General features: G+C 39.7%; 1 protein-coding gene across 5 annotated transcripts in view; it reads left to right on the forward strand.

Annotated features, from left to right (window-relative positions):
- Nucleotides 1-20,678, forward strand: part of LSM14A (LSM14A mRNA processing body assembly factor) — a 32,718-nt gene extending 12,040 nt beyond the window's left edge. Inside the window, exons 2-10 of one of the 5 annotated variants that reach the window (XM_077830666.1) lie at nt 3,046-3,209; nt 4,952-5,084; nt 7,355-7,474; nt 9,891-10,067; nt 10,427-10,492; nt 11,179-11,358; nt 15,686-15,854; nt 17,065-17,293; nt 19,340-20,678. In XM_077830666.1, coding sequence (XP_077686792.1) covers nt 3,046-3,209; nt 4,952-5,084; nt 7,355-7,474; nt 9,891-10,067; nt 10,427-10,492; nt 11,179-11,358; nt 15,686-15,854; nt 17,065-17,293; nt 19,340-19,363 — 1,262 coding nt within the window. In that variant the 3' untranslated portion in view covers nt 19,364-20,678. Of the gene's footprint in view, nt 1-3,045; nt 3,210-4,951; nt 5,085-7,351; nt 7,475-9,890; nt 10,068-10,426; nt 10,493-11,178; nt 11,359-15,682; nt 15,855-17,064; nt 17,294-19,339 lie in introns of all 5 variants that reach the window. The other 4 variants (XM_077830665.1, XM_077830664.1, XM_077830662.1 and 1 more) reach the window with 4 other exon arrangements.
- The last annotated feature ends 2,461 nt before the right edge of the window (nt 20,679-23,139 follow it).

A 23,139-nucleotide genomic window follows, 5' to 3' on the forward strand; every position in this document is an offset into this window, starting at 1 on the left:
AATACACAGAATTTTGCAGAATTTTGAGAGAGTGTGCAGAATTTTTAATTTTATGGTGCAGAATTCCCCCTGGAATAGAATCTATTTGAAGTGGGTGATCACAGCTCACTGCATTAAAATAATGGAAAATTGTGGAATCAAAATCTGACATCAGGACAGTTATTAATGCAGATCAATTTTTAAAATTAGCCAGCCAGCTCAATGTCTTTGGCGTGCAGAGGACATTCAGACTGGTTTATTCAGAATTTTGTAATAGGTTATGTGCTGAGAATCTCTGGTCTACTGGATTGCTGGGGAATAATTAAAGTAGACAAGCTAATTTTTTTTTTTCTTTTTTAATGTTGGCTTTCACAATAAAACACGTTAAGAACATGCTTACTTTTGGGACATTTTCTGAGACTGAAGTCTTGAGAGAAAGTACTTAGCAAATGGAATAGGTTAAATTAGTGGTGCCCAAACTTGTTCCGCCGCTTGTGCGGGGAAAGCCCCTGGCGGGCCAGGCCGGTTTGTTTACTTGCCGCATCCGCAGGTTCGGCCGATTGCGGCTCCCAGTGGCCGCGGTTCGCTCCTCCAGGCCAATGGGAGTTGCTGGAAGCGGCGCAGGCCAAGGGACATACTGGCCGCCGCTTCCAGCAGTTCCCATTGGCCTGGAGCAGAGAACCGCGGCCACTGGGAGCCGCAATCGGCCGAACCTGCGGATGTGGCAGGTAAACAAACCAGCCTGGCCCGCCAGGGGCTTTCCCCGCACAAGCGGCGGAACAAGTTTGGGAACCACTGGGTTAAATAAATCATCCATACCAGAGAGTGTGCACATCCAAGTGCTCCTAACAAACAAACAAAAAAGTAAAATTCAGCTACCACTCAAAGGACAGGAGGATGGCAAGTGTGAACCATCTCTTAAAATTAATAATAAAAAAAAGCTTATAGGAATTGCATAAGTGAACCTTATTTCAGTTCCATGCAAATTTGTCTGAAACAAATAAGTTATAAAATGCCTAGATAAATATACTAAGACTAACAGCATAGCTTTTGGATTGGCATAATTTTCCTTTTACAACTTACTAGAAGTCTTCTAGTTCCAAGAAGAGCTATGTGAGAGGCCTCAGGGTTCTAACTGGACAGGGAGAGGTTGGGTGCAGAAATAACTATTCTAATTGAAGCTCTTCGAAGATGGTTAGGTGACTTGAGTTTAAGTTGTAGACATGGGGCTAAGAGAGGATGGGTGGGCAGGACAAAAATCTGTGGTACACTGGAGACTAGAAATGGAGAGAAGATGGAAATACTGAAGGACCATGAGGAGGAGAGCTAGCCAAACATAAAGCTGTGAAACCCAAGGGAGGTGGAAGTTAAGGAGGAATGGTGTGGTTGATGATGGTGAAGGTGATAGTTTGTAACGCTTATTGTGAGACTGGCAATAAAATAATATTTGGTGTTTTTCTTAAAGCCGCAGCTCATAGAGCCATGTGATTACTAGAGAATCTCAGCTTTCATTTAAAAGAGTTTCTAGACTTCATGGTTGCTTGAAAACCAGAATGCAAATAAAACAATCTATTTTAAAATTTTGTTATTTTTTGTCAACCTATTAATTTCTGGAGTGTATGAATTAGCGTTTCTGAGCACTTGAAGCTGGCAGTGCTGGGATGACAAATAGAGAGGAGGCCCTTAGACTTCACTAAGAAGAAGTCACTAGGGACCTTAATGACAGCAGTCTCAGTGGAGGACAAAAGCCAGATTACAAAGGGTTAGAAGTAAGGAAGCCAAGGTAACAGGAGTAGACTTGCCTGCTCAAGAAATACGTGAAGAGGAGGAAGGAGATAAGACTTTGCCTTGTGTCCTCCCCTCCTCCTATCTTCTCTCAAAGTTTGAAGGCAGAAGGAACTGTTAACACACCATGCCTGTTAGTAATATGTGGTGGGGGGCTACGCGTGGTGAAACAAGAGGGACCCAATAGGAAGTCTGTTAATGCAGTGGTGACTTGTAAAATTTTTGGAATTCAGTTAGGTATGTAAAATCTAATTTTTACACTAACATTACAGTAATACTCAATGTGTTGTGTTTGCACAAAACATACCACATTTATGAATACAGCCCTGTCCCAATGAATTCATCAACAGTGTAATCTAAATTTACATGAGTATGAGTTTAGAATAACTTAGTTAAACCTTCTTCTACAAGGCAAATAGTATATGCATTACATCTATTCTGGACTCTTATTTTTCACATCCTTTTTACAGAGCTTATCATTTATGTGTGAAATGAGATTTTCTCATTGAAAAATATTCTTGTCTTTGTCACTTTAGGTCAGTCTTGTTTATCCTTGTGATCCTTAAATGAAGTACTAGGGGCATAATTTAATTTGCTATTCTGTTAATCTAGAAATCAACATATGCCACTGCCAGAAGGTAATTCAGGTCTCTCAGAACAGGGCCACTTCCATAGGATGTCTCACCTAGTTGCATATCCGCATAAAAATGTTTGTTTTAGTGGTGGGTATTTACTTTCAAGGACTGGTCAGTCTAGATCACCTATTTTTCAGCAAGCTTCTCCTTTTAAAAAAAAAAAAAGGAACCTTTTGTAGTAGCAATTTATCGTACAGCTTAGACTGACAAAAGTAGGTTTATCACTTGTGGCTTATATTGATTATTACTCTGAACACTTCTGTAGCTAATGCCAGAACTAATAAAACTTATTCCAGTTAACAAATGATGGTAAAGATGATGACTCACCTCTAAGTGGAACAGGGCAAAGAAGCTTTCTATCTTTAAATTTAACTAGTGGGTTTTTTACAAGTCATAAACAATTTTTTTCTTGTATTAGTTGTAAGGTGTTTTGGTGTGTTGGCAACAAACGGTGCCCCTAGTGAATATTAAATAGTATTTTCTCTGTTTTGCGTGTTTGGTGTCTATCGGGAGGTGAAAATCAGTGATACAAATTTTCCCTTTGGCTCTGTCAGAACGGATGTATAAATATCTCATAGAACTGTGGTATCTGAAACAACATAACTCTTGACCTGATTTTTTCTTTCCTCCCCCTTCCCTCCTGCAGTGCGTTCCTTTGGTACAGAAGATAGACCAACAGATCGTCCTATACCACCTCGCGATGAAGTCTTTGAGTATATTATATTCCGTGGTAGTGATATTAAAGACCTTACTGTTTGTGAGCCACCAAAGCCACAGTGTTCTCTGCCCCAGGACCCTGCTATTGTTCAAGTAAGATTTAGATATGTTTGTTGCAATCCAAGGATGTAATTTAATACTGTCCAGTTATCTGCCAGAAACATGTTGAAGAATAAAACTGTTCACACTGCATTGTGTTGTGAACCACACAGTGCCAAGATCTGGGCATTCTAAAGTTGTAGAATTGTTCTTTTGGAACCAGATTTGCTTTCCATGATTGTGGCAATTAATGCTTTGGAAACAATAACTGAAAGTTTGCTCTACAGAACAGTGTTTTAGACACTCTGGCCAAGATTTGCAAAAGTGAATAATAATTTTTGGGTGTGTAACTTCTTAACTGTCTGACTTTTGAGGGTGGTGCTCAGTACTTTCTGAAAATCAGGCTCCTTAAGGTCTGTCAAGGTGGACACACAAACAGCAGCACCCAAAATCACTAGTCACTTCTAAGAATCTTGGCTTGCATGTTCAAATTTCTGTGTCCTGCAAGTATATTAAATAATATTGATTTTGTTCTAGATCAAAAAAGTCTCCATGCTAAAGGGAAGCTATTTTAAAAGGAAGTAGTCATTCTTTGAAGGGAAAACAGTGCGTCTCCAGTTGACTTCACACCTCTCCTGATGCACACACAATCTTGTAGTCTCCATGTGGTTTGGGAGAGCCAACCACCCTTGGTGTCTCAAATCTCTCCTCACAGGCAAAGCTATATGTGCATGCTATATGTCTTAATAGTTGCTAGGATGTTCTAGAATTGCCATTCTGATAGTAGACAGAGAGGGTGGGGAATTAAAAGGGACTTGGTTAATTCTCCTTATATTGAATGACACAATTTTAATGTTCACATACTAGCCCAGAAGGCACAATTCTCAAATAAAGCTCTTGCCACTAAACTTAGCCCAAGTGTTTCTGACAAACTTATTCAGAAGCTATGAAATTACAATATTGCCAGTGCCAGACATTAAAAAATATGAGTTGGACACTAAAAGATCACAAGACTTAAAAAAAAAAAGTAATAATAATAATGCATTTTGGGTGTTTTGTTTGCTTTCTAGTTTCTGAGTTTTTGGGTGTGTCTGCATTGTGATAAAAGACCCATGGCATAGATGCAGCTGGACTGGGTCAATTGATTTGGGCTCAGGCTGTAGGGCTATAAAATAGCACTGTAGACATTTGGGCCTCAGCTGGAGCCCCGGCCCAAATGTCTACACTGCAATTGTTTTAGTCCTGCAGTGTGAGTCTGAGTCAAGTGACCAGGGGGCTCTGAGACTCTGTGCCATGGGTTATTTATTGCAGTGTAGACAGACACTTAATCAACCTTGAAAACTTTTTTAAGGAAAACTGAGATTCTTTCTTTTGTAATCACATAAGTCCAGAAACTAAGGCTTTAAGAAAACACCAAATATTATGAATTCTGTGGTGAAATCTCGAGTTGGCAACACTGTAAAATGTGTGAGAATGCCCCAAATTGTATGCATATTCGTGGAGGTCTTGCCTATGTACTTATTCTTACTTGTGGAATAATTCTAACATGGAATAATCCAGGTACTTCAGTATTTTGAGGCTTTCTTTACTGTTTCCAATTTCTGTCAGTTTGAAAGGTCTATATTAAACAATGTGTATTCCTTTTATAAATGATAAGGTTTCACATTTTTATAAACTTTAATATACAATTTAGTGACTTTGTATCTGTCCAGTGGTGAGCAGTTTAGTCCTACATTTTCTCCTTGCCTTGCAAAAGTGTATTGTATTCCCTGTATTATATAAATATTTTTCTTCAGTCTTCACTAGGATCTTCTTCCACTTCTTCATTCCAATCTGTGGGATCCTATGGTCCTTTCGGCAGGATGCCAGCATACAGTCAGTTTAGTCCAAGTCCATTAGTGGGGCAGCAGTTTGGTGCTGTTGGAGTTGGTATGTTTTTATTTTTTAATATTTTGTATTTTCCTGTAGAATTAAGATGCAGAAGATGTATAGAAATGATGACTAGTGTATAATGTTTGTGATTGAAGTATCCCCCAGACCTTTTAGCTAACCCTTTCGTTTAAGGTGTTAGAGCCAGTAGTGCACATCCTCAGAGAGAAACTCCCTCCCCTACCAATGCCCTCTAGTAAAACTAGGGAAGATCACAGCTGATGACTGCAAATGCTCTCTCTATATAAACATAAACTTTAAAGAAGCACTCCTTCTATGGCTGCTTCATATGTTATAAAGAAGCAAAAGGGGCACAAGAACAATTTTTGTAAAATCCTTTGCAGTTCATCTTTACAAGTTGAGTGCCTGGGTCTCAATGGATCCTAAAATCTGCCCTCATTTTTGAGAAAAGAAATGAGAAAGGCCTTGTGTATGCTGGGATTTTAGCAACCAGTGTAGTTGTACTGCTGTGGATGCAAGTGCCGCTGCAATTTACAGGGCTGACAGTGTGACGTGCAATGGTGGCTAGAAACACGAGGTCTGTGTACAACAAAAGCAGAACTTAACATAGTTTGCATACTTACGTTTTTTCATCTACAGAATTTGATTTTGATTACTGAAAGAAACTAATATGAAGAGACATACCTTGTTAATGACCAGGAATGTATTTTGTGGGTGATGTTAGATGTCTTGCTACATTTGGGTGTGAGCAAACTGTTTTGTAACATAGGGTATATCTAACTTAGTGGGATAGAAAAATACGCTTCTGGTAGCCCATAGAATCCTCAGTGTGAAAACTGCCATGCCCAGAACTAAGTGGGAGAAGAGTATAAGGGTACATCTTTCTGTTACCTCTTAATAGTACATGCTTTATTTATTTTAAAAAAAAAAAGTTTATCTAATTCTTGTGTACAAGAAATAATTTTGGGGCTTTTCTAATCAGACTTGTGTTATTTAATACCCATAACATGTTTTTCATGTGTATTTGAAAAAGCACCCTTATGAAACATGCACTAGGAAACTGGCCATGGCCTTGTATCTCACATTATAAAATGTATGGCAATCAAAATTCTCTCCTAAAGGGGTTTTGTGCCAATACAGTTTACCACTGAGTGGGAAGACAACAAATTAAATGTGTAAAGATTATTTTTGATGCTTTTTTTTTAAAAAAAGCACCATGAACACATTTAAAAATAGAACTGGACTTTATAGTAGCTGTAAAATGGTATTGTGGCATCTGTTTGTGTGCCAATAACTTCCATATCAATGTGCTTAGTCTGAGTAAAAATGACCTCTGGGTGCTACTTGCTGGTCTACAAACTTAGCCTGTGGTCTGAGATTAAAGTGTCCTCTTAACCATTATTACCAGTAAGAAAAAGGTTTAGCAGGCAAATTTAACTCCTCAGTTACACCTTTGCAACCCCACTGCTTTCCATAGGTTTTAACAGATGCATCCGTTTAGAATTTAGTAAATAACATTTTTTAATGTAGAAGAAAAAGCAGAATCCAGCTTTCCCCCTTAGTTGCTGTTACTCCACAGGATGAATAGGAGTAAAAAGGATAAGTTTATCATTAAAGAAGCATAACTGCTTATTACATTATCTCCCTATGTATGAGAACATACCGTTTCATTTTTGAAAATGGGACGTAGGCTCTGCAGTCTCTTATGCATTTGAATATTTTACCTGTAGTCACTTCTCAAGGTAAAATTGTGCTTCAGCCTTTCTTGCACTAGCTTATAGTGTGCCCTTTTATAAAAGGGAGACAGTTGCAGAAAGGTTGTGACGTTTAAGAACTCAGGGATGTTTAAGAACTACTATCCATTAGACTAGACTGTAGTCCATCAGCGAGATGGAAATGTTGAATTACAACACAGATTATCAGAAAAAGTATTTCATTATCTGTCAAGCTTCTGTCACTGATGCTTACTGTCCCAGCATCATAATTTGTATGTCAGTAGGATTCCTTAAGCTACCTAAGCATGATGAGATGTCCATTGCAATTTGTTACTAAATCTTAACCTTGTTAGCTCTCCAAAGCAGTGCAGATTTACAGGGCACGTTGCATTACATGAAGTCATGCAGTTACCTGTTGAAGAGGTTTTTTAAAAGTGCAATTTCTGTCTATTTCAGTAGTATTCTAGGATGATTAACAAAGCACTAACGACTAAGTGACTTGTCCTAATTAAAAAAAAAGACATGATACCCACAAAACAGAATAATTGAAACCAATTTTAAATCTTTACAGCTCTCTTATTTTCTTCAAAGCAGGGGGTTCCTTGACATCTTTTGGAACAGAAACTTCAGCTAGTGCTAGCTTATCCCAAAGCAGTGCAGTTGGTTCTGTCTTTGCAACAGATGCAAGATCACTAAAAACACAGCTATCTCAAGGTAAGTTCTTGAGTGACTAACTGATCTTTCTTACTAAACAGTTATAAGCCCAGTTATTGTCATCTGCCCCAGTTAAAATGGAATGAATGAATATGTAATTGTTTATGAATCACAACAGCTAAAATATATTCCATAACAAAGTGTCTCTGGCCAAGGCAAGCAAGAAAAGGGTGTTCTCTTTGTTCCTTAACTTGCTGTATTGCATGTAGTTATGCAGTACTTATAGCATTGGTCATCACCCAGAGAGTTTCTTCTACAAAAAAAGTTAAACTGCTTAGTTCAGATTGTTAAAATAAACATTGGATGTAGTTAACATGAAATTTTGTAATTGTTTTTGGGGAATTCCTTGATTAATTTCATAGATAGCATGATAAACATTAACTTCTCCAATGCATATGGGCTGAGGGACTTCTAAAATTCTGTTTGACCCTGTTGTGAAGCCTTTATTCCTTGTTATGCTTTTCTTAATATCCTTGGAGCTATTCAGTTCTATTGTCAGTATCATTACCACATTCCAAACACAGAATCATAGAAGTGTAGGACTGGGAAGGACCTCGGTTGGTCATCTAGTCCTGTCCCCTGCACCCAAGGCAGGACTAAGTAATAACTAAACCATTTCTGATAGTGTTTGTCTAACCTGTTCTTAAAAACCTCCAATGAAGAAGGTACCACAGCCTCCGTAGGCAGTTTGTTCCAGTACTTAGCTACCCTGACTGGAAGTTTTTCCTAATGTCCAAACCTAAACCACCCTTGCTGCAAGTTAAGCTTATTGCTTCTTGTCCTAATCTCAGAGGTTAATGAGAACAGTTTTTCACCCTTCTCCTTGTAACAGCCTTTTATGTATTTGAAAACTGTTCTCTCTTCCTCCTCTGCTCCCCATCTTCCCTTTTCCAGACTGAACAAACCTATTTTTTTTTTTCAATCTTGCCTCGTAAGTCCTGTTTTTTAGACCTTTAATTGTTTTTGTTCCTCTCCAATTTGTCCACATCTTTCCTGAAATGTGGTACCCAGAACCAGATACAGTATTCCTGCTGAGGCCTTATAAGCATGTAGTAGAATAGAATTACTTTTCATGTCTTGCTTAAAACACTCCTTACAACATCTGCTTTTTAAAGTGGCATGTGGGGGTTAAGCCATTGAATCCAGCAGTAATGTAAGTTGCCTGGCCAAATCTCTATGGTATACTTAAAAAACAAAAAGTTCAGGAGTAAAGACTCCTGAAAATAGCCTTTATTAATGGCATTAGGGTGGTGAGGAAAAACTGAACAGCAGACTTTTTTTTTTCTTTAAAAAAAAAAAAATACTGGTCTTCATTTTGTTTCCCTTCGATCCTCCAGTTATTAAAAGATGAAAAAATATTTAACTTTGTTAATAGGTTTATTTTCTGTCAAGGTTTAGGTAAACTTTGTGATAAGAGACTAACAGATCCTTCTTTTCAGGGTCCATAATAGAATCGATTACCAAAGTTGTTATATTAGTGGAAATGATGTTGCAATAACTGGGAAAGTGTGTTGAACATTCAAACTTAACTATTGGGGTTTTTCTATGGATAGATTTAAAATTGTATGGTCTTTAGAACTAGCATGTAAGATGTAGTCTTGGGTTGAAGGCCTTACCTGCCTAAACCTTCCAGTCAGGCATCGGCAAGACTTGGCACCTATTTGGCATTCATTCCTTGTTTCAGATCCCAGGTCTAGGTTGTGGCTTAATTTTAAAAAAGTGAGGAAAGGGGGCAGTGCGTTGGTTCACTCTCTTTAATCTCTTGGAATCTGAATCACAAGTGAGGTTTGTTTGTTTTTCCTTTTTCCAGCAGAAATTTGTCAACAACACTCATGCTATTGTGCAGTTTAGTGCATGGCTGGGTGTCTCTATTCAGGAGATGCCTATGGCTGCAGTAGCAGGTGTGTTGCAAATCAGGATTGAAGTATATGAACAGAACTCTGTGAAGAAGCTTACACAGCATATCTGTCTGCATTATAGCTGGCACTAGCCATTGCTGTTTGTTAATTTGTGGAACATTCACACAGCAATACACTAAATTAATTATTTGTACAGCTCTGCCATTGGGGGGACAGTTACCTTCTACTCTTCACAGAAAGGAAGAAGGAACAGTATTTGTAGTGCTTCCTACCTCCCAAACATCAGAAAATTCCATTCCATAGCTAGAACACTCATGGCTGGGTTGGTAGGAATTAATTGTCCTACCCATTTTTTTTCTTTTAGACTGGGGGAAGGGGAATTGCTATATATCTCTTCAGTCTGGATTAGTGGATCTGAGGGTGCAGAAATATTTATTTCCTCTTTGGACACAGCTGTCTTGACTGGTAAGGCAGATAACCCCTTCAGTCTAGATTGGTTGACTTGAGATCCACAAATAAAATTTTGTAGATAAGAAATCTCCCTGGTTACATTTTAGGTCGTTCAAGTCCTCAGACAGACCATTTGAGAAAGAGCCCAACCATGGAACAAGCAGTACAAACAGCTTCAGCCCATTTACCTGCTCCAGCACCTGTTGGGAGAAGGAGTCCTGTACCAGCCAGACCTTTCGCATCTGGTAGTCAAAAATCTTTAGAGAATCAGGAGCACAGACGAGGTAGAACTTTAGACATATTCCTTTTACCTGTCTTGTGCTTTCTCCTTTGTATGGTTTATGCATTCCTTTTAAGTGAGGTTTTTAGGGTTTTTTGTTCATACTGCATAATGGTAGTTGATGTGCCAATCCAGGTCTGAAATCTCATCTCTTTTACCCAGTGAATTCTAGTGATCGTAGCTTGTTTAATTTTTCTTAAATTAAAAAACATATTTCCATCATTAGTGTGGGGGAATTGTTGTTATAATATTTCTGTTAAGCTTTATCACCTATCGGATTTTGAAATTCTACACAACATAGCTGTGTACAGAAGAATGATAAAAAGATATGACTTGCTCGTCTGCATTATTTTCCATCTGTAGCTGAAGCACACAAGGTTTCAAGATCAGAAAATGAGCAACTCAGAAATGAAAACAAGCGACAAATTGGTAAATTAAATCTGTTTTGAGAAAAACCTTACCTTTGTTTCATCAGATGTTAATTTTAAGGCTTTAGTGCACGCACACAAAACCTGCAAAACTCGTAACTGTTCACTTTATATTTTAGGAAAATGATGGGGAAACTTTTTTTCTCTAGTTATAATGCATAATGCTTAAAACCATGCAAACTTTCACTGTGGTACAGAGTTTAAGGGAACTGATGTCATTTATTTGTGGATGGCGACAGTTAGTGTTGAAATGGGATACCAGGAGCAAAAATGATGCGTAAAGGAAACATCCGCCCTGACGGCAGTGCATTAAGCACTGATTTGAATACTGTTGTTGTAAAGCAAATATTAGTAACTAGATGATAAATACAGAAGGTATGAAATGCGAAGCCCTGATCATTTATTATAGAAGTCGTCAAAGAATAAAATGCTGCAAACATCTTTAGATTCAAAACAGTATTTTTTCACTGAGTTTTTCCTGACTTAAATCTTTGCTTAATCAAAGTGATCGAACATCCTCATGGAAGGCCTAACTTCTGTTCTATTGTAGTATTTGTTATAGGTGAATTTAAGATTGTAAGGTGCTCTCTGATACAAGAGATGCAGAAAGTTGGTGCATGAGACACAGACCTGTCATATTGGGCATTCTTAAAGTTGTGAATCCCTTCAAATCCTAAATTCTCACAGCTCCAGGTGGACCATCAACACGAAGAGGCCGTGGTGGTCACCGTGGTGGAAGAGGACGATTTGGTATTAGGCGGGATGGCCCAATGAAGTTTGAAAAGGACTTTGACTTTGAAAGTGCAAATGCACAATTCAACAAGGAGGAAATTGATAGAGAATTTCATAATAAACTTAAATTAAAAGGTAAACTCGCTTCTGTTCTAGATTTCAGTATGGGAAAATAAGAAACCGATTGTGTGGCTAAATAAAGCAAAGGCTCTTTTGGGAAAATTTCTTTAAAGACCATATCATAGTAAACCTTTGCTTTCTAAAAACTGATGGAAAATAGATACCATGGAAAAAAACTAGCAGATTTGCTTCTTTATGTATTAATGGCTCAAAAGACTTCTAAACAGTATTTGGCTCAGTATTTTAGGCTGGGTTTTTTAAAGAATTTTGTTTTCAATTCTGAAGTACAGAATATCCTTAACTGTAGCAGGTGTCTTTTCTAGAAACCCTGTTTATGCACAGTCTTTCCTAATAGGAAAAGGTAGTAAATGTTTGAGCTCTGGAAAGATGGTGGAGATATGGGGCAAAAAATCAATAGATTATACTCCCAACTCTGGAATTTTTTAAATGTGTTTCACTCCCTAACCAATTTTTTAAGTCAGTCAATAGTCCATTAATTCAGTACATGAAAGTCAAGTGGGATACCAAAATGAGAATTTGGGGCAAATATTTTCACTGGAGAGGAGGATGTGCGTGGTCTTATTTTTCTCTGCCAGTATATCCATTTGTTGTTCTCTGCCTTTCTCCTCCTGTAGAAGCAGCCAGAGGAGTAGTAGTTCTTTGAGTGATTGCACTTGTCCATTCCACTGTAGGGGTGTGTGCACGCTAGGGGCGCTGGAACAGGGAGGCCATGGCCCCACCAGTTTTAAAAGTGAGAGGGCATAGCCCTCTTTTTACCTGGTTGTAAGTCCAAGTGATGGGGGTGGGTGGACAGGGCAAGAAGGAGCGGCACAGGGGCAAGTGGCAACGCTGGGCTTTGGGGGACAGGCCACAGTTTGGGTGCCGGTGGCCCCCCCACAGTTTTAGGAAGCTTTTGCCACTCTTGGTTTGCACCCCGAGCACAGCACCTGGAAGGTTTTTGTTTTTTGTTTTTTTTTCCCCTCAGTGGTATCAGTCGGGTTGATTCTGACACCCTCATGTGCTTTGCGCTCACAGTGCCAGTATAAAGGACCTGGCCAACCGGTGCCCCCTTAGTTCCTTCTTACTGCCCCTGATGGTCTCTGGAACTGCTCTCCTTGCTACAGCAAGCTATTCTCAGTGGACTTTTTCCTTTGGGTTTTTTCTGAACTTTTAGAGTGTAAATCGCTGAAGGAGAAGTGTTAACTAGATTATCTAACTATCAACTGAGTTTCATCTGCTCCCAGTACTAAGGCGTGCCTGGGCTTCAAGCCCTATGCCTCCTGCAGCAGGGCTTTGTCTTTGAGTGACCTGCATTCTAGTTGGTGAAAGTGTTTGGGTGAGGCTCACAGAGATTGCTGTCACATCTGCTGTGATTTTAAGCTTCAGACAAAGAAGGACTGGGAGGCAGGCTAACATTCCTCTTGAGGGAAGTGGTGCTCAGTCCTTCGTCCAAGCTGCACCGAGTATCTCAATGTCGGTGCGGAGCCCTCCTCCCGCTGAGCAGAAATCTCAGCACTGCTCGCCATTCCTGGTTGAGAGGGAACATTCCCCACCTCAGAAGAAGGCTAGACATGGAGAGCAGAGTGCAACCTAGGTTGGACCACTCCTCTGCCTCAGTTTTGCAGGCAGCACCATTGACTCCAGCCTGTACACAGGCACCGTTGAATCTGGTCCCAGATGAGCTGTTGACACTGGAGGGAGAGCAGCGCCAGTACAATTGCAGTGCCACCCATTCCTGAGACATTTGCCACAGCCAGAAACCTACTGGTACTAGTATGAGAGTCAGTGCCAGTGGGCAGGAGGGAGCGGGTAGCCCCTAGCTGCCATCCGATTTCAGGCCCCGCAATACCATCCAGAGGGAAACTGTCCTTGCTAGTTCCGGTGCAAGCTTCCCTGCCCCAGAACCGATCTCCAGCACCGGTGGGAACTGCACCTCCATAGTCCACAAAGGAAGGCTCATCCTTGGAGTCAGAGGTTGAATTGTACTCCTCTTGCCCAAGGAGTCACCCCCATAATCCTTCCAGTCTCCTGGCCCTACCATGGACCCAGCCACAGGGGTGCCACTGACTGCTTGGCCCAGTGGTCATAGGCCTTTGCCTATGTAGTGACCTTTTTTGGACCCATGGGCATTCTCTCCCCCCACCCCCCAATGCCAGGGCCCCATTTGAGATGCTCCTTCTTGGTGGCCTCTAAAAGAAGGACACCTGTCCCATTGGGCAGCACGTTTTTTATCACTTCCACCCAGATATTCCAGGGGTTCGAAACAGTCCTCTTCATGGGACGCCAGAAGGCATTATACCAGTTCCTGTATTGCTGGATCCTGTCTCCCCTTTGTTTTCAGACCGCCTGTCCCACCTCAGCTCAGCATGGTCTCACATCATCCATTCACTCAACTCAACTCTTCATAGCAATAGCTGATAGGATGAAAGACACCCACCCACACCCCCCATCTCAGCTCAGAGGATCTCCCCCTGGATCACATCATGCATTCGCACGTTACTAACAGACAGGTGTTCCACTGCCAGCTATCCTGACTGCCCATTCCACGAGGGCACAAGCTTCATCAGCGGCGTTTCTGGCCTGGGTCCCTATGTAGGACATCTCCAGAGGAGCGACTTGGTTGTCAGTGCATACATTTTTCCGCTCACTGTGCCATTACTCAACAGGCCAGGGTTGATGCCAGTTCCAGCTGAACTGTTTTACAGTCCGACCTAACCACCTGTGTTACTGCTTGGGAGCCATCTACAGTGGAAAGGACATGTCTATGCAATCACTTGAAGAAAAAAATCTTTCTGTAACTGTTCTTTGAGATGTGTTGCACATGGCCATTCCACAACCTGCCCTCCTACCCCTCTTCGGAGTTAGCCAGAAAGAAGGAACTGAGGGGTACAGGTTGGCTGGGCACTTTATACTGGGGCTATGAGGGCAGGGCCCTAGAGAGCACCAGAGTCAATCCAACGGATACTACCGAGGAATAAACTTCTGGCGACTGTGCTTGGGGTGCATGCACCCACCCCTAGAGTGGAATGGACATGTGCAACACATCTCAAAGAAGAACAGTTATGAAAAAGTTAGTAACTGTTTTTAGAGATCTGTAGTGCAAGAGTTTAAAATGTGGGGACTGCTAAAAAATCAGATTTTTTGCAGCCATTTCTATGTGGGGAGGTTTCAGAGTAGCAGCCGTGTTAGTCTGTATTCGCAGAAAGAAAAAGGAGTACTTGTGGCACCTTCGAGACTAACCAATTTATTTGAGCATAAGCTTTCGTGAGCTACAGCTCACTTCATCCAATGAAGTGAGCTGTAGCTCACAAAAGCTTATGCTCAAATAAATTGGTTAGTCTCGAAGGTGCCACAAGTACTCCTTTTTCTTTTTATGTAGAGAGGGTTTCTTCACTGCCCTTTTACTGGTGGTGTTCTGTCTTAGGTAGATATGTCTTGAACAAAGATGCTGCTTTGCATGTTTGTTTGAGGAAGTATGTGCAATGTACGGCAGTAGGCCAGTAAAGGTTACTAACACACAGTGCTAAGGGGAAGTACTGTAAATATTTAACATCGATGTGCAGAAATGTTCAGGTTTTGATAATGTATCATTTTATTTTCCCCTTTTTTGGCAAGGCATTGAGATCCAAGCAAGATAATTTAACTTTTGGGGACTGTTACAGAACCAGCTAACTTAGCAATGCATTATAACATTGCAGTGGAGTCCTCTATAGTATATCAAAGTACTTAAAGCGGATGAAGAGGCAAAGTTGTTGTTTTTTTTCATGTATTTGTCATTAATTATATGTTCTGTTCATGTATATTAAATAATACAGATCTTTAGTCTTGTTAATCTAATAAATTCACACTTCCACACAAGTATAATATATTTTATCCAGAACTATAAAATGATTTTCATATCTCACCTACTAATACCACCTTATTTAATCTGCAAAAAATCAAGGGGACCTCAGTCCACTGGACAGCAACAACACAAATCCTAATTTAGAAGGTCTAGTTAATAGATGGCAACACCTTGTGACTATTTACAATTGGATACTGACCTTCTCTCCATGGTGTTACCTCATGGTTATTCCCATGTATTAGGTCTTCCAGAAGTTTTCCCTCTAAATTATGAGTGTCATAACTAATTGCTATATATGTTCTTTCACGTGGGAACCATATGAAAGTCAAATTTTTTTTAAACAGTTGCACTTTTTATGTTTAGGCTTTAGGATTTTTTGTATTTTAAAAAATTCGTTCTTTTATTATGGGGTTAGATTTTGTCACAAGTTAGTTTGGGCCTTTTTTGTGTAATCTTATTAGAATGGAAGAATTCTGATTATTTTTATTTTTCTAGAAGATAAACTTGAGAAACCAGAGAAGCCTGTAAATGGGGAAGATAAAGGTGACTCAGGTGTTGACACTCAAAACAGTGAAGGGAATGCTGATGAAGAAGATCCACTTGGACCCAACTGCTACTATGACAAAACCAAATCCTTTTTTGATAACATCTCTTGTGATGACAATAGGTATGCCCTGCAATGGGAAGCCAATTATTCTCCTCAGTGCATGTCTATTCCATAATATAGTGCATCAGCATTAATTTGTTTATAGTTTAAAAATGAAGTTTATGACTATGGTTGGAAAGCAACCGAAGTTCAAGTCCCACTTGCAATTTCCCAGTATAAAAATATGCAGAATAAAACACAGGTCCTTTGATGGATTGATGCACTTTTTGAGAGTTGAATCAGTGCTTCCCCAGTGATGCACTGATAGCAGGAAGGCAACAATTTGGATTTCTACAACTTCTTTGCACTGGTTGGAGGTTCAGTGCTGTTTCAGTGCCATCAGATAGAGAAAACAGAAAACTAAGGCCTAATTTCAAGTTTCCTGGTGGTACTAATTTTCTCAACTTCCTGTTTGAATCAACACAGAGCCTTTGTAATTGTGCAGAATGTAGAGTACACACGGCAGCATTCTCTTAAAGTGAAATTCTCAGTGCAATATTACAGTATCTAGCTACAGTAAAACATTCCACACTACAAGAAGGATGTGGAAAAATTGGAGAGAGTCCAGTGAAGGGCAACAGAAATGATTAGGGGTCTGGAACACATGACTTATGAGGAGAGGCTGAGGGAACTGGGATTGTTTAGTCTGCAGAAGAGAAGAATGAGGGGGGATTTGATAGCTGCTTTCAGCTACCTGAGAGGTGGTTCCAGAGAGGATGGTTCTAGACTATTCTCAGTGGTAGAAGAGGACAGGACAAGGAGTAATGGTCTCAAGTTGCAGTGGGGGAGGTTTAGGTTGGCTATTAGGAAAAACTTTTTCACTAGGAGGGTGGTGAAACACTGGAATGTGTTACCTAGGGAGGTGGTAGAATCTCCTTCCTTAGAAGTTTTTAAGGTCAGGCTTGACAAAGCCCTGGCTGGGATGATTTAACTGGGGATTGGTCCTGCTTTGAGCAGGGGGTTGGACTAGATGACCTCTTGAGGTCCCTTCCAGCCGTGATATTCTATGATTCTATGATTATACTAAAAGGATTATTGTGCCAGGCATTCAGATACTACAAATAGGTATCACATCAAGTAAAACTTAAATATGATAGATAAGCGAAGTGTTTCATTGTAGTGCCTTTTGTGGTGACTTAGGTGCTTCTGGACAGGCTCTCTCACTGTAGGCTGTTTCAAAGTGAAAATTTAGACACATTTTAAAGAGCTCATATCACTTTGTACATGCTAGAGAAAGGAGGCCAACCTGGGCTGAAGAAAGGAGGTTAAATGCGGAGACTTTCGGAATACCACTGCGTTCAAATCGTGGTCGTGGCGGCTACCGCGGTAGAGGAGGAATTGGTTTCCGTGGTGGCAGAGGACGTGGAGGTGGAAGAGGTGGTTTCGGCGCTCCTCGAGGATTTCGTGGTGGATTCAGAGGTGGTCGTGGAGGCAGGGAGTTTGCTGACTTTGAATATAGGGTAATAATAATATACTTGTATTAATAGAGTACTTTTTGTTTAGTGAAATTTGAAGGGTTTTTATTTTCTTAATTACACCATCAATAAAAACTTAGGACCTGATCAAGTGCCCTTTGGGATTGTACAGTCAGGAAAGGCAGTTGGAATGGAGGCATTTATTAAGCAGTATTCTGAAAATACAAGGATTTGAAGAGGAGGGTTGAACTCTTTTTTTGTAGCTTAAACTCCTTTACTGCAGGATTCATCACCCATTTTTAAATCTTTCACAGTAAACAAAATATTAAAAGCTTTAAAATTTCCATAGTTCTGATATTTTCTTTGATGAAGAAACATAATTTTCTAAAACAGCAGTAAGCCGCTTTAAGCTCTCATCCTGCTCAGGCATTTCATACTCAAGTTCCTTCTGCAGTCTTCCACAAAAACAATTGTTCTTTAGGGATTAAATTCACTCCCATACAGAGGGGTCAGAACAAGTCCTATGCACTTGTTAAATCGCACTTAAACCCTCAGAGTAGGATGTTAGTTGAGCTTAGAGATGCAGATGCCTTGAGTTGGCCCTCTGCAGAAGTCTCATTTTAGCTCTAAAGACTCAAACTGAGAATTAAGACTATGGCCAAAACAGTTTCTAATGTGCTTACAAATTGCTCTTATGCAAGATCTGATGAAGATGATTATTTTCACTTTTTGACATTATAAAAACTGTGCCATGGAAGGCTGCACAGGGATAGGAAGAACTTGGAAGAAAGGAATTTCCCATGTCATCCACTGTTGAAACTGCAAAAATAGCTCAAATTTATCCATACTTCCTTACTGTCTTAAGTTCAGTGTCTTAATTATATAAATATAACATTAAGAAAGCTTGAAGTCCCCCTAAGAATAAGAGATGAGACCATAGTTGTCCAACTGAAATAGTTTGTGTTCAGGATGGGCTGAGCCACTGAGTTAAGTGAGAAATAGTCCTTCCCCAAAATATATACACTCCAAAACAACCACCTCGAAAAGTTATATGATGTATTCTTTGGAGTTGTGATTGAGATCATATCTCCTCTGATTTCTGTTGCCTTCTAGGAAGGGCAGAGCAGGTTGACATCCCTAAAGCAGCAACTGACAAGTGATGCATTTGGTTAAAGGGACACTTCAGATAGATTTGGCACTTTTTAAAAAAAAAAAAAAAGGGGGGGGGGGGGAGGGTTTAAATCCATAATTGGCCAGATCCTTTGCTGGGATAAGTCGTCATAGCTCCATTGATTCCAATATTGAAACTTTTATAATGTCACTATTTCAGTGAAAACCACTTCACATTTTCCCAAATGTTGCATCACTGCTCTAGAACCAGAAAGTTAGTCAGACCAGAAAAAATATGAATGTGACCGTTTATTATCCACACTGAGTGGCATACATCAAGTAAACAAAAATAGATAGAAGTAAGTCTATGTTAAAATCCTGGCCCAGATTGAATACATGTTCTTGTGATAGTTCGCTGGGAAGGGGAGAGGGGGTAGGCAGTTGTTACTTAGAAATTTTCATGATATTTTTCTGAAATATTCATTATGGAATCCTGAATTTTCTTGCATTGGCACAACTTCCTGACTCTGTCAGTCATTCTTCACAAACTGCTAGGGGTTAGTCCTGTAGTTCTGAGCTCCTGTGGGATCTGAGCATGCTTTATCCAGTCAGTAGCCAGTAGCATTGACATGGAGTGAGGCAGCATCTGAGGCTTGAGCAGAAGTGGGTGCATAATACAGCAACTAGGCTGGCTGGAAAGTTGGCATTTTTACATAATCTATAATGCCAGAAGTGTTTCCAAGCCTGGATGACGAGCGTCCTTTAAGTGTGCCAGACTATGAGGGGTGCAATGAATAGCAGTTAAATTAATTATAAAAAGCAGTTTTTCTGTGGTTCTGTTAATAGCCTTTGGGAAAAATACTGTGATGTCTTTTTTGTGCGTGTGGCCATCTAAAATCAATTAATCATTTTCCATATTCTCAAACTAGTTTGACTACAAATATGTTTGAACAAAATATAACATTCTAACATCTCTTCTAGAAAGACAACAAAGTTTCTGCATAGTCTACAAGAAAGCTGGAACCAGGTGAACTTCTAGATCTTCATGGTCAAGAGAATTAGTTTGCAAAGAATGAAGTTAATTTGCTGTATACTTGTCACCAGCACTGGGATTTAACTATTTAATTTCAAAGGGGGTTAATGCAGTTACTTTTTGAAAAATGGCCATCTTTGAAAACAAGGAGCATTAAATATATTTGAGATAGAACGGTAAGTAATTTCTTATGTATAGTTAGCTATAAAGCAGTACTTCGATGGAATTTAAGTATTTTTTCATCACTGAAAGGATTTTTCTTATTACTAAACTGTATTTAATAATTGCCGCAAGTTACAAGGACAATTGTATGCAGAAGGCCGTCGATACTGTGAGTGTTTTGATCCACTGAAGGTTGTTTTTTGGAAATCCTGTAATATCCCTTTTGAGATAGTTGTACTTTGTCAACTAGGGTGCTGGACAGTAGAAAACTTGCTTTGTCAGACAAATATGTACACACAGTAAATATTGTTTCTTAGGCAAAGGAAACTTTTTATATAGTTGTAAAATTCCATTATATCCCATTGCCAAAGAAACATTACAAACTTTGTATAGCTGTATAAAAAGCAACTAATTTTTTAAAGAATAAACATTTTTAAGTCCGCAAACATACTATGTTTATTGCAAAAGTTGATATGCTAAAGAACACTGAGTTAGTTTGTTTTCTTCGTAGCTTTTCAGGCTTTAAATTTGCTTGATTTTTATATTTGGATTATAAATGAAGATTTGAAAATGTTCTTCCATTATACAAAGCTGAATACTCTTCTTTCTTGCAAGAACTTCATTTTGTAATGTCTGGCATATCACAGGATTTGACCAAATTAAGAAGATTTTTCAAATAAGAACAAAAATAAAATATTTTGTCACATGTCAGAACTTGCAATTAATTTTACTTTGTGGTAATACTCACTTTTTAAAAAATGGACCAGGCATGGGAGTTAATATGCTCCTTCTAAAATGCTTGGGATAAAAATATGCCTCCATGTGTCAATTCTTGAAATGTTAACTTTGTTGTAATACCAGTAGACATAATCAATTTAAAGAGAATTCTTAGTGTTTGAAGTTGTTTGCATTTTGATAGACTCTAGCTTGGAGACATTAAAAATTCTGGTTGTTAAACCAGTGAATTCACAAATGACTTGGTATGGATTTTTTTTTTCCTCAATTCTAAATTACTAGTTACAACTTTTTGATATGTTTAAGTTATAATTGAAAAAGGAATCTGGTAATTTGCGTTTGTATATGTATATAAAGGCCACAGGAATAAAGGGATCCAAAGATTAAAAAAATTTTATCTGATTTGCTGATTTTTGTTAACTTTATCCTCAAAATGTTCAGTGGTGGTAAAGATGTGGAAAACTGCACTGTTGGAAAATTGGAATATTTAAAAGTGGTTGATAGAATCTTATCTTAATTTTATATCTTTTTGTATAGCACTACAAGGAAGTATTTTGTAATTGGTTTCCTTATTAAGGTCCAGTATTGGCAGCCGTAGAAGTTAGATAATATTGTTTAGTAATGTTTTTTGCATGTTAACAACAATGCCTTTTTGGGAACCACAAATCATGATCCTGAACAACTTCTGAGGTTTTTGAACATAAAGGCAAGTGCTGTACTGTTGCAATAACCATGTATACTGTATGAGGTGTCCCAGGCTTATTTAAACAAGAGAAATTGTAAATAATACCAATGATACATGCTGTGAAGGTCTGAGTTGATGCGTCTTTTCCCCCCCTTGTTTGGGTTACTAATTGGGGTGTTTTGTACCCCCAGTAACTAGCAGCATGGCATACCTTCAGTGTACTTTGCTACATGAAAGTAAGGTTTTTATTCTAAGCCAGAATAAACAGTTCAATAAAATCAGTCTTTTTGAAAATTCTTTCTAGTTCTAGGAAGACTGGAGTAGGAGAAACCGATTATTAATCTGTTTTCCCAAGCAGATGTACAGAAGAACTGCGTTCTTCCCTTTTCATGATGGAAGCAGGGTAGCAGCAACTACCTCAGGCTCCTCTGTTCCCTCTAATCCTGTTTTCTGCTTTCTTCCTTTTCAAGCAAAGAGACAATGTAGACAAACAAAGGCAATACTAAGGAGAGGAAAAACAAAAGAACAAATAAGAAAAGTCTTGTTTTTACTGTTTGTTCTTTTAAGCAAGCAACAGGAAGAACATGTGCGAAAGAAGGGAAGCTTACCCTGCTGTGGCTGCTTCCACTTGGGGGCCCAGTCACTGCCAGCTAGAGATTCAGTGCTTCCCCAGACCAGCTTCTGTTAACCCACTCCCTGTTCAGGCTGTCCACATGGCTGCAAGACCATCATTCTCTGCATGAGTGGCTCCATCTTTTCAGATAAACTGTGCTACTCTGGGCCTTCCCCTCTCTCTTTCTTTCCAAAGTAAATCAGGGCCTTCTGGGCCCCTCAGGTTACCTGTATAACTCCATTAGCATCAGATTAATAAACTGAACACAATGGTGTTGCACAGATGTAGAAAATAATTCAAGCTGTAGAATTTTTTATTATGGATGCTGTATGAAAGAAACAGTCAATGTCAGAACCAGGGTGAGTTTGTGGATGTAGAAGGGGGGTGTGTGTAAATCTGTTTGCTAGGCGCACCACACAACAGAATATTATTGACTTTTCAGGGCAGATCTATATTTTTCTACCATGCTGCTCCTTATAAATGACACATTCCCCAGAATCAAATGTATAGAGCCTCTAACTTGTCAGTTCATGTCCTTCTTTAAGACTCCTTAGCAGGGGGTTGGACTACATGACTGCCTGAGGTCCCTTCAACCCTGATATTCTCTGATTCTATGACTACTGCCAATTGATAAGAATTAGGCAGGTGGTGAGCTACAGTTGGTGCACAGGTTTCTGAAAATGTAGCAATGATACAGGAACTCCTCACTTGAGGTTGTCCTGGTTAATATTGTTTCATTGTTACCTTGCTGATCAATTAGGGAACAGGCTTTTTAAAGTTGTGCAATGCTCCCTCCTAATGTGGTTTGTCAGCTGCCTGCTTTGTCCACTACTTGCAGGAAGAGCAGCCTGATGCAGCTAGGTGGTGGGTGGCTGGAACCAGGGTGGCTGGCAGCCCCCCTAAGTTCCCTATGCAGCAGCTGCTGCACAGGGAACTTTATCAACTGCTGGCAGTTCAGCTGTCCCTCCCCTCACTGCCCTGTGCTGCTCCTGCCCTCTGCCTTGAAGCTGCTCCCTGAGCCTCCTGCTTGCTGTGTGTGGAGGAGGGCAAGAAAAGGGGGGCTAATGTCAGGGTGTCCCCCTCCTGCACCTGCACCCTGCTTACCCCATCTTCCATAGAGCAGTGAATGGAGAGAGCTGCTGCCTTAGGCTGCTGTGGAGTCTGAGCTTGCTGATCTAATCAACAAGGCAGCGTACTTCTGACCCCACTCTTCATCCTTAAAGGGGAAGTGTGCATCTCTATCTCTCAAACACACACAGGGTGTGTGTCTCTGTCTGCCCTCCCTCCTTTCCTGCTGCCCTGTAGAGTGTGAGAGTTAAGCCCTGAGGGCTCAGCCAATTGCTAGTTCATTATTTTAGCAGTAAGGCGTTCCCTGGGAAATATACCACCCTCTGACTCCTCCACCTCAACCAAGCTTCACAGTCATCACTTTGTACCAGTATTAAATTGTTTGTTTAAAACTGATAGAGTTTGTGTGTGTGTCTATAAAATCTTTTGTCAGAGGAAAAAAATTTCCCGGGAACTTAACCCCCTTATTTACATTAAGTCTTATG

This window comes from Eretmochelys imbricata, chromosome 12 (genome assembly GCF_965152235.1).
Source record: "Eretmochelys imbricata isolate rEreImb1 chromosome 12, rEreImb1.hap1, whole genome shotgun sequence".
Classification (NCBI taxonomy): domain Eukaryota; kingdom Metazoa; phylum Chordata; order Testudines; family Cheloniidae; genus Eretmochelys; species Eretmochelys imbricata.